Source organism: Hemitrygon akajei, chromosome 6 (assembly GCF_048418815.1).
Source record: "Hemitrygon akajei chromosome 6, sHemAka1.3, whole genome shotgun sequence".
NCBI lineage: Eukaryota > Metazoa > Chordata > Chondrichthyes > Myliobatiformes > Dasyatidae > Hemitrygon > Hemitrygon akajei.
Genome location: NC_133129.1, coordinates 170,237,636 through 170,255,758, shown reverse-complemented (window position 1 = coordinate 170,255,758; position 18,123 = coordinate 170,237,636). Strand labels below are relative to the sequence as shown.

General features: G+C 40.2%; 1 protein-coding gene across 3 annotated transcripts in view; it reads left to right on the top strand.

Moving 5' to 3' along the window:
- The window catches only part of slc6a5 (solute carrier family 6 member 5), a 70,070-nt gene that overhangs the window by 338 nt on the left and 51,609 nt on the right, over nucleotides 1-18,123 (top strand). The window contains exons 2-4 of one of the 3 annotated variants that reach the window (XM_073049747.1): nucleotides 1,790-1,984; nucleotides 2,855-3,346; nucleotides 3,740-3,872. In XM_073049747.1, coding sequence (XP_072905848.1) covers nucleotides 1,982-1,984; nucleotides 2,855-3,346; nucleotides 3,740-3,872 — 628 coding nt within the window. In that variant the 5' untranslated portion in view covers nucleotides 1,790-1,981. Of the gene's footprint in view, nucleotides 1-1,707; nucleotides 1,985-2,538; nucleotides 2,676-2,854; nucleotides 3,347-3,739; nucleotides 3,873-18,123 lie in introns of those variants that run through there. The other 2 variants (XM_073049748.1, XM_073049749.1) reach the window with 2 other exon arrangements.

The following is an 18,123-nucleotide window of genomic DNA, read 5'->3' as shown; positions in this document are numbered from 1 at the left end:
TTACTTGAAATATCTCCACTGGCACGTACAATGTGGAGTTGTTGCCTTAGCCCTCAATAGTTAATCAGAGGCAGCACACGGAGGACTTGCAGAGTGTCCTCTTTAGAATGTCGGCAATATATACGGCCAGAGAGCAGTTGGTTTAATGATGGAACGCAATGCAGCAATCCGGCAGTTTTAGGAGAGGGCGGGGTGCCGCGAGTGGGGATCGGAGCGCATATTTCAATTTAAGCTCCAGGAATGTAAGATACATCTGAAGTAGAACCCAGGTTCCAAATCTTCACGCATTCTAATGTGATGTTGGTGTCCACTCAAAGTTGTGAAAGAACAATTCAGTATACATATAACATTAGACTTCCGCCGCGTTTTAAGCTATCGATACTTCAAAGCATGTTATGGATGTCGAATTTTCAAGAATTTCTCCTTTTGACTCGCTTAAATGACTGACTCTGGGTATTTCGTTTACGATAGACATGTGACCGGGAGCAAAACTTAGAGCTCAGCGGACCTAACCGAGTGGAGATAAGAGGCCGGTTCTGTCCCATTTAGAAGCGAAGGAATGACTGGAGGGGGATGCAGGCGATGTTGGCGGGGTGGTTCACCAGCGGTTGGGAGAAGGGTGGGGTAGTGATGTGGAAATATCATGCGCCGCTGGGCTGGTTCTTAACTTAGGATTACAACTCCATGTTTAAAAACTAAGGTTTCCCCTGTGTTCATTGCAGCATAATGATCAGAATCGCGAAGCCTTCCTCAAACTTCTGTCATTGCTATGTCCCATTCTCTCCACACACCCCAAACGTTTTTCAGTTAAGGTCTGCACATAACAGAAATTCATCCTCACATCCCTACTGCGAGGAGCGAAGAGCACGAATATTTAAATATTTTATTCAGGATATTAAACTTATGCCAGCAGAGTTTGGACTTAACCGCTTTGACCGGCTCACTTCAATACAAAACGACGCGTACTATGCGTGGCGGTGGGATGGGTGCATTGCGTCAAAGAATACATTGACTATGTTTTAAAGTACGGCCGCTATAAAAATCTAACTCTGGCCAAAACGAGCAAATCAACCCATCCCATCAGACCTTTTTAAAGAAAATTGATTATATATTGCATGAACTCCACCCCGTGCCGGAGCGTGGGTGGATGCAGTCTTCTATATAAAGCTATATTTATTCTTAAAGAGCTGCAGTAAAGCGATCTATTTTTACACTTGGCATTTGGTCAACGGGCCGGTAAAGCTGACGTAAATCGGACGCACCCAAAGTTCCTTTCCTGAATCACTTATTCCTCCACAAACTTAAATCTTCCACGATTATAAGAAAATGGCAAGATGTAAAGTGTTTCCTCTGGTCTTGAACTATGTGATTCAAGTACAACCCCTCCCCCCCCCCAACAGGAAAACAATTAACAACATTAAATGTTTTAATACTGATAGGATCTCAGAAGTTGTTTCATTTAAGACATGGTATAAAGTTATAAAGCGTTGTCCGTGGCCAATAGTACTTAGCATGGAATTTAATAGCTCAGGAAGTTGTTTCATTGAAGACTTGCGGTAAAGTTATAACGCACAGTTCATGGCCAGCACGATTTAGCATGGAATTTAACACCACGAAATAGTTAACGGCTTAATTTTGAGTAATGAATTTGTATTCCTCGCCCCCCCCCCCCACCAAGTTTATTAATTCGGTAATGTGAGTCATTCCATACGCGCAATCTTTGGGACATATACGTACGTGAGTGACAGCTCGCTAACATTTGCGTCTTTTGTTGTGTGTTTAAAATCAGAATCCAGGGGTAATGATTTATCAAACACTTATTATCAAGAAAATGTCAGACGAAGGGCACCTTGGTATTTACTGACGCACACCCAATCTGCACAGGAACGTATAGAAAGCGCTTGCTCGTAGCTGGGAGAAAATCATTCTAAGTGGCATTTCCCACTGCTTCCCCCCTCCTCAAATCTGCCGTTTCGCAAATATGGTGAGTGACATTGTTTCTCCTTTTAAATCTATTTCTGGATTCTATTTATATTTATGTAGACTTAGAGAGGGAATAGTTCTGGTCGGGATTCGAATTAGTTTTCTGAGATTGTCAGGGTGAACTAAGTTTTCTGACCGAAGAACGGTGGAGCTGTCTGTGGTGCTGAACCTGATAACAAATGGTAGGAGACAACGCGAATATGTTGTTATAACTATTGAAAATCTGGGAACATCCTGAAATAACGTTGGCTTACCCGCAACACTCGGCATACATAGGAAGTCTGAATTAAAAACTCGTTTTTTTTTTGTTTTAATTTGAAATTTGTTCTATAACACTTGGCCCTTAGGCGGGTTCTACTTCCGAACAGGCAAGGCTAATTTTAAAAATTGGTATATATTTAATCGACGGGCCCTAGACAACAACAACAACAACAACAACAAAAAAAGATCATTGCTTTCAAATAGTCAATAGTGCAAAGAGGACTGCGATTGCCTAGCATCGGGTAATCGCTACCTACTGCAGTCCCAAGAAAATAACCCAATGCGGGTTCTGAGTGACAGGAAACAAATGGGGCGTTAAATTAAAGATTCGTATCGTAATTGTGGAAGAGAGAGCCGGGCACCCTGCAATCCGTGAGCAGAAAGCCAAAGCATTGTGCAAGAGCAGCAGATGGGGAGAAGTGCTTGACAGGGTACCGTTCAGCTGCTGCGTCGGATGGGCCATTTAAACATTAACAAAATACCTACACACCACTCCCAATATGAAACTCGCATACTCCTTGCCTGCCCGCTCTGCTATTAATTGAATAAATAAGATTGTTTTAAACATTTGACAAGCGCGGTGGTTTAATTAGAATTTCGTATTTCACAGGACAGCATAGACCAGGAAGGCATGACCAAGCAAATTGCCAGCGGTGGGGATACTTTCACCCCAGAGCTGCCCAGCAGAATTGAGGGTGCTGGGGTACCCAGAAACAGCCCGGAAACTGAACCACACCTACCTTTAGATGGACAGCAGGCCTCCGTATTCGCTCCTCAGCCCACCGGCTTAGCTCTCAAAGAAGCCAAATCTAACGAGTCTGAGAACGTCAAGATTGGGATATGTATGAATGCCTCCACACAACCCAACTCCGCCGTTCGTCTGGATTCTATCGAAATTTTACCCCACAAGGATACTTCAACTGACAACAATGATCACGCAAGCTCTGCTTATTGTAAGATCACCGAGGTGGAGGTAAATCGCTCCGCGATAACCACAACGGAGATAAACGATGCCAAAAGCAGCTGGGTTTCGAAAAGCCCTAGTACGGTGGTCCTGGGAACAGATGGTAATACAGTTGTATTTCCGGGCAATGCCAATAATGTAAGTGTTTCTCGATTTTAATTCTGCAGTGAAATTAACTAAACTGAAACAATAATAACTCCATTTGAAAAATAGATCCACATAATTATTGAAAAGGGAAACTTTTCTACGGTATTTAAATATGTAGACAGAATACTCGGAGGAAATGCTGCTTGAAGGTTAGGCTACTCTAATTCCATTTCATTCATGGGTAATTGTTTTTAAAGTAATTTGTCTCAATGCAGTTCACTTGAAATGCATATTCACACATAGATCTAAAATCTCGTGATTTATTTTGTATCAAGACTGCAACAAAAAAGGAATCTGACATTGGGATAAATAATGATAAATCGTATTGTAACCAGTCGCCATTATTGCAGGTTTGCAGAATGAGCTACATTTTATTTTCTTTAGGAAGATGGAGATGAGAACAAAGCCAGAGGAAACTGGTCGAATAAACTGGACTTTATTCTGTCTATGGTGGGCTATGCTGTGGGACTGGGGAATGTCTGGCGGTTTCCCTACCTCGCATTTCAAAACGGCGGAGGTAAGATCCCAGTGTAGGCGATACTCTGCGACATGCATCAGTCGTACCTCATTGACAGGAGAAGGCACAGGTTCACAAGCATCGGAATAGGGGGCTTGGAGTAGGGGTGCAGAAGGTCAGGAGACTGCACCAGCAGCTGGAGTAAAATGTTTACAAGTATCCTTGGCTTTTTATGAGCAAACTGAAAAAAAGAATAGAATGATTTGCAGTGCTATAAAGGAAATGGAGGTTCTATGATTCAGAGACAGACACATCAGTCAGAAAAAAGCAAACAAAAGCTTTTTTTAATAAAAAAAACAAAGTAGTTCTTTCTCTCTATCTCTCTCCGTTGTTGACGATAACCACTCGAATAGAATTGGTCTCAAACATGAAAGGAAACCTGTGATTTTGTGTAGGAAAGCCAGAATTTGGGACGTTTTAAGATGGAGGGGAGAATCCGCGAACCTGGAGGATGTTGCCTCCGCATTCTGCGGCAGTCCTCCTCACTGCTGAGGTGAGCAAGTGGTCGTGTGTGCACTGCGAGAGAGGCAGCTGCATATTAATACTGATTACCATTGATTCCACAAAACGTTAGGTGAAGATCGTACAAACAGATGTTAAAAAAGCCCAAAAGGTACACGCTTTATCAATGTCCAAGATAATTTCACGACATGGTTGTCTATAGTCTAGAAAATCATGGCAACGTCGTTTATTTTTATGATAGTTTATTAATTTGGGATAATAGGTAATCTGTTCGGAAATATCGGTGACTAGTCAATAGGAAGTATCAAAACATGTAAATATAAGCGTTTTCTTCTAAAATAAATAATGTATGAAATTATATACATTCAAAGTTCAGAAAGTGTAAGAGAACACTCAATTACGCTGTGAATAGTGGTAAGGTCTGTAGTAATAGAAGAATGTGTTTCCGTTTACACTAATTCGCATGTAACCCGGCATAGTATTAGATCTTTAAGCATGAGGCACAAAAAATGTACCTTTACAAAAAAAGGATATATCTTCAGTTACAATTTAATTGCAACAAATTTTAACCTGCATTATATTGTACATACGTGCAATGCATACCCTTATACAGTACGTGCATGGACGATTATGCAGATGCATCTAACAAACGAACTAAGTTACGCTACGTGGAACGATTCATGCACTTGAATGCGACATACATTACAGCAGATGTCACTAGTGAATAATTCGTGTTAGCATGTTTACAATAGGGTTGCTTTTGACACGTGTATTATTTTAAATGTGTTGTGCTGAAGTTTCAATTGAATTCAGTATTTTGAGTCCCAGTTATTAAAAATTGCAACCAATTGAATGAAGCTGAAACAGTTTAAACTGTTTCATAATAGTGCCGATAAATAATATATTCATAACGCCGACGTGCATTTCTTTGGCATCCACTGGCAGTTCAAAGCGAACCGTCGAATTTCCGAACTGGTGCATCGTAAATTCGATTCCCCCTTTTGCATTCCTGTGTGAAAAGCATTCAGTGAGTTAAGATGCCAACCTTCTCTGCACTATCACTGACCAGACCAGCACTGTAATATGTTTCGAATTATATTATATTTATCTCCAAAACCAAACCATCACAATACTTGATAATGAATTGCTTACTTGCTGATAGGATTAGTCCCAATCTAACTATCGATGCATCGCATCCCTGGGGCGGGGCGAAGCATTTCTGGTGCCGATAAAAATAAGCCTTAGTTTAATTTGAGATCAATAAAACTAAATTGGGCAAATTCTTTTACTTTGTTTTTGCTTTACTAATATGCATGGAAGGACGTGTCAACCCCCTAGGTGGGTAAAAAGTGTCCCTGCACCAGATCCACTCCGATACTGTAGCACACACTGGGAGAATGTTGAATTCAGTGGTGCTACAAAAAAACACTTGCATTTTCAAAAAGATAATTTGATTTTCCGGAATCTGCGCAGTCTATCTTTAAATAGAATTCGCTGAAGGCATTTTCCCAAGCCATCTATCCAAATAATGGGTCTAGATATCATGAACGAAAATGCGAATGGATTAATATTTGTAACATGCATTGTAATTAAGCGATGCCGTTAAATTATGAAGCTTTTTTTAAAAATCAAGTTTCGAAGAAAATGCGCAGTTTTGGTTGACATCGCTTATTGTTACTGCTGTGGATTTTAATGACGGCCATATCTGTAAAACAATGTTCTAGAGAAAGTTGCGTGATGTTATCCTCATCTCACGAACAGCATTATCAGCATTTCTGCTCAACGTCACATCTGCATCAGCATTTCGGATTGCGATATTCTGCTTCGGTTCTTAAAGGTAACAGTGGTCACTATTAGGTTCGAGACATTTGCAACAGACCCACGTGGCATTAGTGCCAGATAACTCTTGTGAAAAAAAGTTGTATTGTCAGTAAAGATTGATGATAAATTATCGCACATATAAGAAAGTGAATTATACTGCTGTAGATAACATTCCTATTTGGGGAAAAAGTGATGGATGCTGTATTTACTGTATGATACATACTGCGTTTAGAAAGTTAGTGCTTCGGTCATCATTCCATCGAGAGGCATCGTTGCATTAAGTCCTACAGTTCATTGTACGTTTATTTCTTGTGTTTGTGTAGATACCACTATGGAAATATAAAGAGAAATGGTTCAGTTCCCGTAACTCGATAAGCGAATGCATTTAGAATTGATAATTAACAATTACTTAGCTATTTATGAATAAAACTTTCTTCATTCAATTATCACCTTCATATAAAAGAAATAAATACAGAACCCGGGAAGAGAACGACTCGTTGTCATAACTGAATAGCTGCTAATAGTTGGCACTGGATTTTTTTTTAGATATCGGAGTTAGACTCTGGAGATACTGCGGAATTCACCCTTTTTGGTTCAATTCAACTTAATATATCCAGTTTAGCGCACAGGAAATGCTGGAGGAACTCAGCACTTCAAGCAGCTTCTATAGAAAGGAATAAAAATATGGCGTTTCGGTCAAGAACAGTCACCAGGACCTAGAAATATTGTCTCGTTTTATTCCTTTCCATAGCTGCTGCTTGACTTGCTGACTTCCTCCAGAATTTTGAGAGTATTACCCTGAATTTCCAACATCTGCAACATCTCTCGTGTTTACCCATCATATCCATCAACTTGTATGTTTTCTTGAACTGTGGTGTGGTTTTATCGTGGCAACATTGGTGCTTCATTTCCTTTTCACAAATAAATCACCTCATTTAAGAAGGGCTAGGTTCCCAAAATACACAACGCATTTGCGCGGTGTAACCCAGCCGGGACAAGGCGCTAACAGCTGAATTACATTGCGATACTATACTTGCCCCACATTGCCTCACCATGGTCACAGTTGAAGTGCTGTTGGTACATTGAAATATTCTCCCTTAAAAGTGCGCAGAAATCGAGATGAAGTGTTTGCAAATATGTCCTTTCGTCAGTCCAGAAGCGCACTTTGATGATGGCCTAGCAACACATACAAAATGCTGGCTAAAGTTCATCCAGCCTGATAAAGGTGTTGGACCGAAACGTCGACTCTTTATTTCCCTCCATAGATGCTGCCTGACCTGCTGAGTTCCTCCAGTGTTTTGTACGAGTGTTGCTCGAGATTCCCAGTGCAGAATTTCTTGCGTCTGTTGATGACATCCGATGTTACTTGAGTGCCCTTATGACGTAATTGGGGACATTTGATCAAATTCAAATATTAAGTGAATTTATTTACTTTTACATCTGTAAAACTGGGGTGGGGGCAAGAAAATATGCAATTGCCTGGAAATGGGTAAAATGAAGGATCCGTTATATGTCTACAACACGATAAGAACGCCATTAATAGTTTAATAAAGTTTAAACTATGCAGCAAATCAGCACCAAATGCTGATAAATACACATTCTCAAAAATCCTCAAAATGTGAGAGATATTGTGTTGAAAAGAAGTGTATATTTTAGCACAAACATGTTGATTTGGATCTACAGGCAAAAGGGTGTGGGGGAGGAGGGAAGATTCTGTGGGAAATGAAAGACTTTGGAACACTCTCAAGGGCTCAATAAAAGCCAATGTACTGAGATTCGAGTTTCAGTCACTTCAACCATTCGGCTGTCATTTATAGAATATTTTATGTATTGCACTGAACTGGCGCCGCAGAACAACAAATTCCACGATATATGTCAGTAGTATTTACACTTGATATTGATCCTAAACTGGTAAATATTGAAATCTCATGAAATTAGAAAAAGTCAGATTTATTGAGTTATGTGGAATAATTTTAGGCTTTATATCAAGGGAAATAAATTGCATCTGGCTGCCTTCTCTATATTTCGAATGAACCCTCCTAGAAGTGTTTACATGGTGTTTAACTTTTATATGCCTAAATCAACTTCAGTGCGCTTTAGGTGAAACAGTACTAGAATCTCAGAGAACTAAATTTCCCCCCCCCCCCCAAAAATAAATCACCAAAATCTTTTACAACACACACTAAATGCTGGAGGAACTTAGCAGACAAGGCAGCATCTATGGAAAAAAAGTGCAGTCGACGTTTTGTGCTGAAACAATTCGGCTGGGCTGGGTTCGGGTTTCGGTCCGGAACGTTGACTGTACTTTTTTCCATAGATGCTGCCTGACCTGCTGAGTTCCTTCAGCATTTTGTGTGTGTTGCTCGGATTTCCAGCATCTGCAGATTTTCTCTTGTTTGTGACCAAATCTTCTAATTATTTTCAGTTCTATCCCTTACGCCATTTCAGAATGTTATGATGTAAGACAGTAATTAATGTGTGTACCACACTATTTAAAAAATTTCCCTAAATTCGCATTATTGCTATGATATTCGTTGAGTCAAATCATGAGCCTTCAAGATTTTCTTGTGTGTGTGTGTGTGTGTGTGTCTAATTTCGGCAATCTTGTCACGTGGCAACAATTCCAGTTCCTTTAAAATCTTAATTTTAGGAGGCTATTTTTATTTATTGGGCATTGCAATGATTATCGTCGTCTAGATCTCTGGGCCATCTGTTAAATTTTGTTTTTCATACCTGCTGTGGGTTTTCTCCAAATAATCCAAATCCAATTAGAATTTGGAATGCCCAAGGGTCATTCTAATTAAAAGCTTTTACTCCTGGAAAATCACGTGAAAATTATGAGATAGTGGTGCCTTTCCCTTTGATTTACAATCGTTTGGGATGTACAACGTAAACTCGTGTGGGGCGTAACCCAAAAGAAATCCCCGGAATAAATTTCCTGCTAATTTCTCTACTGTATAGCAAAGGGAACAACTGGTGTAAATATCCCGATGAAAGATCTCGGCTGGAATCACCAACTGTTTACTTCTTTCCATTGGTGTTGCCTGACTGGATGAACAATTCCTTCAGCATTTTGTATGTTTCATTTTAGTCCAGATTTCCAGCATCTGCAGACTATCTTGTGTTTACGGTGTAAACGTCCAACTGTTGGGACCTCAAAGGGCTAGGACTACTGCTCGTTTGGGGGTGGTGGGGTGGTGAACAACAAGGGTTGCACTTTGTTGCATACAGTAGTTTATGGGGGGAAATAATGGCAATAGATTATTTGGATGCAAGTGAGACTTAATGTAGGATCTCCCTAATCCACAGTCAAGCTGGACAAATGAACTCTATGCATTGCTTGGCCAAGTGTAGACAATCACCACTGCGTGATTATTCTGCACAGGCTCGTCCTTGGATGCTTGCCTGGACCCAGTCCTACCCTACAAGTTCAGGATTGACGGAACCACCCTCCAGACTCACAGCTACGTGCTGACTAATGGTTTGGCAAGTCCCTCCATTCAAAGGCACCTGTAAATGAACGGTAACTGCTAGCTTTGAAGGTGATGCCCATAGTAAGTGAATTAATATTAACTTAATTCAATATCTCAGGCTTCCTGAGACTTTTAAACGTCTTATTTTGCATGTTAAAGAAGCAATTTTTAGTTTGAAGACAAGTTTAATTGATACTGCATCCAAGGACAATTCTGTGCTCAGAAAGACATCCCGTGTAAGCAGTAAGAGCAAACATTTTCCACTGTGCACAAAAAAAAGGCAGAATAGCTCAAGGGTCAGGTTAGTATTTTAAAAGAAGGTTGTGTTATTTTTCCAATGGAGTCATCAAGAACAAATGAGCCTATTATAAAAGTATTATTGTTTAATTCATATATGCATTATTTCCCCAAAGAAACTGCATTTTTCTCTTCAGATATCTGATAACCGGTATATTTTAAAAAGACTTTTGAACTTGTTTCCACCATTCTTTCAACTAATGCATTCAGATGAGAATGGGGCTGAGAGGGATAATAAATTGGCCATGATTGAATAGTGAAGCAGACTCAGTTGAGCAAATATCTTAATCAGCTGCCATGTTTTATGGTCTTAGTTCATAGCAACAATTTCATATCATCTTCCAAGTTATCTTAAATCTGTGCTCTAATGCTCCAAATGTGCTGGTGAAAATGGTTTTGCCATATTAACTGCATCAGGAGCCCTTATTAAAGTTCAAAGTAAATTTCTTATCAAAGTACATAAATGTCACCATATACAACCCTGAGATTCTTTTTTCTTATGGGCATAATCAAAAAAACCATAATAGAATAATGACCATAATAAATCAATGAAACAGCCTACAAATTTGGGCATTCAACCAATGTGCAAAAGACAACAAACTGTGCAAATGCAAAAGAGAAAATAAATAATAATAAAAAAATAAATATTGAGCACATGAGGTGAAGAATCCTTGGAAAGTGAGTTCATAGATTGTTGGAACTTTCCAATATTGGGGCAAATGAAGATGAATGAAGTTATCTCCTTTAGTTCAAAAGCCTATTAGTTGAGGGGTAATAACTATTCTTAAACCTGCTTGTATGAATCCTAAGGCTCCTGTACCTTCTTCCTGATGGCAGCAGCAAGAAGAGAGCATGACCTGTATGGGTCCCTGATGCTGGATGTTACTTTTCTGTGACAACACTTTTAAGTAGATGTACACAATGGTGGGAGGGGTTTACAAGTGATGGGCTGGACCATATCCACTAATTTTTGTAGGATTTTCTGTACATGGCACCTATAGAAGTTTGACAGATTTTTAGCTGTCATGCCAAATCTTTGTAAATTCCTAAGGAAGTAGAGGTGCTGCAGTGCATTCTTTGTAATTGCACTTACACACTCAGCCCAGGACCAGGCAAGTGAAATAATATAACCAAGAACTTCAAGGTTGTTATCCCTCTCCACCTCTGATACTTCGATGAGGACTAGCTCATGGACCTCTAGTTTTGTCCTCCAGAAGTCAATAATCAGCTCCTTGGTCTTGCTGACATCGAGTAAGAGGCTGTTTCTGTGGCACCCCCTCAGACAGATTTTCAATCTCCCTTCTATATGCTGACTTGTCACCACCTTTGATTCGGTCTACAACAATAGTGTCATTAGCAAATTTGAATGTGGTATTGGCTCTGTGCTTAAGCACACATTCATAAATGTAAAGTGAGCAGAGCATGGGATGAAGCAAAGAGACTTGTGGTCCACCTGCGCTGATGAAAATTGTGGAGGTGATTTTGTTGCCAATCCAAACTGACTGGGGCCTGCAATGAGGAAGCTGAGAATCCAATTGCACGAGGATGTATAGAGGCCAAGGTTTTGAAGCTTATTGATTAGTTTTGAGAGGATGATGGTATTCATACAGACCCCAGTACGAAAACTACAGCCGAGCTATAGTTGATTAAGAGCATCCTGAAGTAAGCGTCTTTGCTGTCCAGGTGTTCTGGGGTTGAGTGAAGAGGCTATGAGATGACTTCTGCTCTGGACCTTTTACTCTGGTAGGTAAATTGGAGCAGATCCAAGTCACTTCTCAGGCAAGAGTTGATGTGTTTCATCAACAACCTCTCAAAACCCTTCATCACTGTGGACGTAAGCGCTACTGGATGATAGTCATTGAGGCAGGTTACCACATTCTCCTTAGGCACCGGTATATGTGAAGACTGCTTAAAGCAGTGGGTACCTCAGACTGCCAAAGTGAGAGGTTAAAGATCTCAGTGAACAATCCAGCCAGTTGGTCAGCACAGGACTTTAGTACTTGGCCAGGTAGCCCGTCTAGGCTGGATGCTTTTCATGGGTTCACCCTCCTGAAGGTTACTTGCATATCGGCCTCAGAGAAATCGCAGGATCATCTGGAGCTGCGGGAGTTCATGATGGTTCCTCCATGTTTTGGCAGTCAAAGCAAGCACAAGAGCCAGTAAGCTCAACTAGAAGCAAAGCCCTGTTGTCACCTTTGTCACTGAATTTTACCTCATAAGAGGTGACAGCATTCAAGCCCTGCCACAACTGTTAAGCATCCTTCTGTGATTCAAGATTAGTCCAGAACTGCCGCTTCACCCGTGAAGTGGCTTTCCGGAGATTGAACCAGGACGTCTTGTAACGTCCTTGATCACTGGACTTGAATGCCCCTGTCCTGGCCCTCAGCACCTCTTAGTTCTACTAAACTCTGGAGCTTTGCTCTTTAGCCTCTGCCTATATGCAGGTAGGAGAAGGACAGCCAAGTGATCAGATTTACTGAAATGCAGACTGGACATGGAACAGTAAGCATTCCTTATTTTAGTATACAGTGGTCTTGTGTGTTGGGACCTCTGGTGACAAGCGTTATATGCTGATGGTAATTGGGTAGGGTTTCCTTCAAACAAGCCTGGTCAAAGTCACCAACTGTGATTTGAAATGCATCAGGATGGACTATTTCTTGTTTGGAAATTACGTTATGCAGTATCTCAAAGTGCTTGGTAATAGTCAGCCGCAAGTGGTATGTAAACTGAGTCGGGATTATGGAGGAGAACTCCCTAGGTAAATAGAATGGACAGTACTTGACTGTTAGGTTTTCAAGGTCAGTGGAACATGAGTTCGACAAAACTGCCACATTGGAGAACCACTGAGAATTTATCATGAAATACACACCTCCTCCCTTCGCCTTTTCTGAATCAGTGGTTCAGTCCATTTCTGTGAATCGAGAAGGCTTTGGATGTGATTACTGTATCTGGCATGCTGGATGTAAGCCATGTCTTGATTACACATAGAACAACAATCTCTAATTTCTTTCCAATACAGCAATCTTGCCCTCAGGTCCTCAGTTTTGTTCTCCAGCATCTGCACATTTGCTAAGAAGATGTTGGGTAGAGGGGGTCTCAGTCCTTCGTGTTTCAGCCTGTCTTGAAATCCACCCCCCCCCCCCCCGCCTTGCTTCCAGTCATGACTATGAACTTTCATCTGCTTAAAGGTACCATATCTGTTTGCTTGAGAGTTAAGTCCGCTGAGTCCTTCAGAAGATCATAAAATCTATAGTTTTTAGACCAATACGATCATGAGACATAGGAGCAGAATTAGGCCATTCAGCCCATTGAGTTCACTCCACCATTTCATCATGGCTGATCCCAGATCTCATTCAATCCCATACACTTGCCTTCTCACCATATCCCTTGATGCCACAACCAATCTGGAATCTACCAATTTCTGCTTTAAATATTCCCATGACTTAATGAACTAAATGTAGTTCATTAAGTCGATTTAAAAGTATGTTACTTAAGGGGAAATTACGAGCTGCAGATTGCAGTGAGAGTAATTCAAAAGAGGTATATTTAGAAGTATTGTATGTAACCTGCAGAACATCACTGTGGCTCACCAGTGCCATCTTGTAATGGATATTCAGATTGGCAAACAATGTCTCCTCCACAGTCTCCATCAGCCCAGGTGCACCTGAAGTCTGTTTGCTTAGCTACCTGCTCTACTTGCTTTATACGAGCGCAAGTTTGCTTTAAGTTTGCTGATGTCACCACAGTAGCTGGCCATATCAAATGCAGTGACGAATCAGCATACAGGGAGATTGGAAGTCTGGCTGAGTGGTGCCACAACAACAACCTCTTTCTCAATGTGAGCAAGACCAAGGAGCTGGTTGGTGACTTCAGGAGGAAGAAACCAAAGGTCCATGAGCCAGTCCTCATCAGGGGATCAGAGGTGGCAGGAGTCAGCAACTTTATATCCCTGGTGTTATCACTTTAGAGGACCTGTTCCAGGCCCCGCATGTAAGTGCAATTATGAGAAAGCATGGTAGCTCTTCTACTTCTTTAGAAATGTGCGAAGATTCAGCATGGCATCTAAAACTTTGACAAACTTCTCTAGATATACGTTGGAGAGTATACTGACTGGTTGCATCACAGACTGTTATGGAAACACCAATGTTCCTGAATGTAAAATCCCACACAAAGTAGTGATACAGCCCAGGCCATCACAGGTACAGTCCTCCTCATCAGTAAACACATCTCCACAGGATGTTGTTGCAGGAAAGCAGCATTCATCGTCAGGGACCCCAATCACCCAGGTCATGCTCTCTTCTCGCTGCTGCCATCAGGAAGAAGGTAGAGGAGCCTTAGGACATACACCACCAGGCTCAGGAACAGCTATTTTCCCTCAACCATAAAACCAGATTACCTGTTACTTTACTACAGTTTCATTATGCTTGTTACTCTGTAGTTGATGCATCTGCCTGCTTTTATATAACTTCACTCAACTTCACTTGTCCCATCAGTGAACTATTCTCATAACCTGTGGACTCACTTTCAAGGACTCTTCACTGCACGTTCTTGATATTTACTACTTATTTATTTATTATTACTATTTTTTTCTTTTGTGTTTATTTGCGCAGGTTGTGTCTTTTGCACATTGATTATTTGTCCCCCTGTTGGTATGGTCTTTCATTGATTCTATAATGCTTCTTGGATTTACTGAGTATGCCCACAAAAACTGAATCTCAGTGTTGTAAATGGTGACATAAACAGTATTTACTTTGATAACAATGTTACTTTGAACTTTGAACAAGCCATGCAAAATATTATGAACACTCAATATATTACCTCTGCCCTGAAAAGCTGGTTATGGATTTTCCTGAATCTTAGTCCCTGAAAACCTGTAGGATTCCTGTCAAGACATAATACAAAATGCAGTATTCTTGTATTGCTCATGGAAAGACAATTCTCTCCTATTTTGTTCTCAAAATAAATTAGCTGATTGGGCTGTAGATTTTGTGCATTTTAAGACCATATAAGACCATAAGACATAGGAGCAGAATGAGGCCATCCGGCCCATCGAGTCTGCTCTGCCAATCAATCATGGCTGATCCTTTTTTCTTCTTCTCCTCAACCCCAGTTCCTGGGCTTCTCTCTGTAACCTTTGATGCCATGCCAATCCAAAACCTATCAATCTCTGCCTTAAATACACCCAGCGACCTGACCCCCACAGCTGCATGTGGCAACAAATTCCACAAATTCACCACCCTCTGGCTAAAGAAATTTCTCCGCATCTCTGTTTTGAAAGGCGCCCTTCTATCCTGAGGCTGCTCCCTCTTGTCCTAGGCTGTCCCACCATGGGAAACATTCTTGTCAGTTCTCTTCTGTTTAGGCCTTTCAACATTTGTAAGGTTTCAATGAGATCCACTTTCATCCTTCTGAATTCCAGTGAGTACAAACCCAGAGCCATCAAACGTTCCTCTTATGATAGCCCTTTCATTCCTGGAATCATCCTTGTGAACCTCCTCTGGACCCTCTCCAATGCCAGCACAACTTTTTCTAAGATGAGGAGCCCAAAACTGTTCACAAGGTGAGACCTCACCAGTGCCTTATAAAGCCTCAGCATCACATCTTTGCTCTTGTAGTCTAGACTTCTTGAAATGAATGCTAACATGGCATTTGCCTTTTTCACCACTGGCTCAACCTACAAATGAACTTTTAGGGTGTTCTGCACAAGGGCTCCCAAGTCCCTTTGTATCTCAGATTTTTGGATTTTCTTCCTATTTAGAAAATAGTCCACACATTTATTTCTACTATCAAACTGCATGACCATGCATTTTCCAACATTGTATTTTATTTGCCACTTTTTTGCCCATTCTCCTAATCTGTCTAAATCCTTCTGCATGTTACCTGTTTCCTCAACACTTCCTGCCTTTTGACCAATCTTCGTATCATCTGCAAACTTGGCAACAAAGCCATCTATTCCATCATCTAAATAATTTATATAAGCATAAAGAGTATTAGTCCCAACACCGACCCCTATGGAACACTGGCAGCCAACCAGAAAAGAATCTTTTTATTCCCATTCGCTGCCTCCTACCGATCAGCCAATGTTCTAACCATGTTAGTAACTTTCTTGTAATGTTTTGAAGTATGGATAAGCAGATGCACCTATCACTGACTTCTGTGCAATATACTTGTCGCAATATAATTAATATCTCCCAGATAATACTTCTGCAATGGTACTCTGAGAAAATTACCTGTCACTTTACTACAGTTTCATTATGCTTGTTACTCTGTAGCTGACTGCATCTGCCTGCTTTTATGTAGCGTAGTGGTGAAATGGATCAAAAATTGCATTGGTTTTATTTGAAAAAAGATAGATGCTTTACTGTTCAAGTTATGACAACAACTATCGATATCTTTACAGTTACACTTAACCAAAGTTACTTGTAAATCAAACTATTGGAAGTTGTTGGACATGGTTGCTGAGTAGTTATGTTACAGGACTAGTAATCCAGACTACTGAGCCAGACTTTGCTTGAATACCATAATGGTAGCTAGGTCATTTAAACAGAAGAAATTAAATCCATTTGGAGTGAACAGATAGTTTCTGCAAAAGTGGCACAATGCCTGTGAATAGAATGCTAATTGGTCTTGGGACTGACAGTTGACCACAGTGGCATTTTAAAATGAACTGAAATTGGCAACATGTTACACATTCTACACATTTTTTTATTAATGTTAATTTGTGCAACTGTTGTGTATGGATTTCACCTCTCTAACTATGTTGTGATTTTACTGTGTTAAGCAAATGATTTTAAGTGTAAGTCTGGAGCTTTCGTTGTGTCATTGTTGCTTTTATACAGTGATTGCTTATTATGTAACATTGAGACTTTAAATTGTTCATTTTAGATAAAAGTAGTATTATTTGAGTTTGGGTGAAATTATTAAATTGGTGATAGTGATTCAGTTAATGGATGTACACCTCTGTTAATTTTTATCATCAACTGAAGTAGAAATTGTAGGTGGTAGCTGAATTAATCCCACTTGACTTTTATGAATGGTCAAAGCCAGAATTACTTCTACTGAGAGAAAGCACTGAGGGAAATATGATAAAATTTTCAGAAAACAATTAAAGGTTCTGGAATACCTAGGGATGGTGTGGGAAGTTGGAAATGTTATACAAAGGAGGTTAGAATGTGTGGTGACATGGAAACTTTGGGTTTTACTTCATGCATTGTTTTCTTTAGGAAGTTAAACGTCAAAGTGATTATTGTGTCTTCTATGGAAGTTAAAAGAATCTTTTCTGTTTGGTGCTTTATCACTTTCTTATGTTACTATACTTTATAGTTAATATATATTTTAAAAATTTTATATGAACTCTTTAACTTAAGTGAATCTATTGGGTTCAGTGATCATAATTGTCCTGGGTTACATTGATGACTTCAAATGGACTGAAGCCAAAATAGTTTAGTTACTGGGTGATACCCTTATAAGGTCTGTAGTATATGATCAACTTCCTTCTCTCTGCTAATTCCTGGCTGTGTCTATGTCCTTTGGTGTGGAGAAGACTGACTTGGGACCTAACCGAGGGGTATAGATGGATAATAAAACACTTTTCCCCCAGAACAGAAGTGTCCAATATGAGGGAATGGATATTGGAAGGAACAGAATCATCTCCAGTAAAGTGTATGCAATGAGTCAAAGCTATGGAGCTATCCAAAGTTAGGCTAGAAGCATTGGATGAGTAGCAGCATGCCGTGTAGTCTGACAGAAACAACAGAAGAGATGGTTGCAGGGTTGCATTATGATGGACAACAACATGTGGCTGGCAAAGAAATACTCTTTGAAGGAAAAGTATGTGCATGGTGTAGACAAGAAAATCATTACCACAAACAATGCCCAATGAAGAGGATGTTAAGTGTACATGGAGTGGATGAAAAGAGCTCAACAGAGTTCACGATAAATATCATTTTATCAAGACCAGGGAACAAAATGTACCTCAAGTCAAATGAGATCAATTTGTGGAAGAAGTGCCAATGAGATGTGCAGTAGGGTATCTACTTGATTCAGAAGCAATATGCAATGTCCTCCTGAATTAAGTTAGCCAATTAAAGAGAGGTGGTTAAAACACATGGGTTAGTGTGGTAAATCTACAATAGAAATCTGAAAGTAGTGAACCAAAAGATTGAGAGCTATGATGTGGATTTCATCATGGTAAGCCC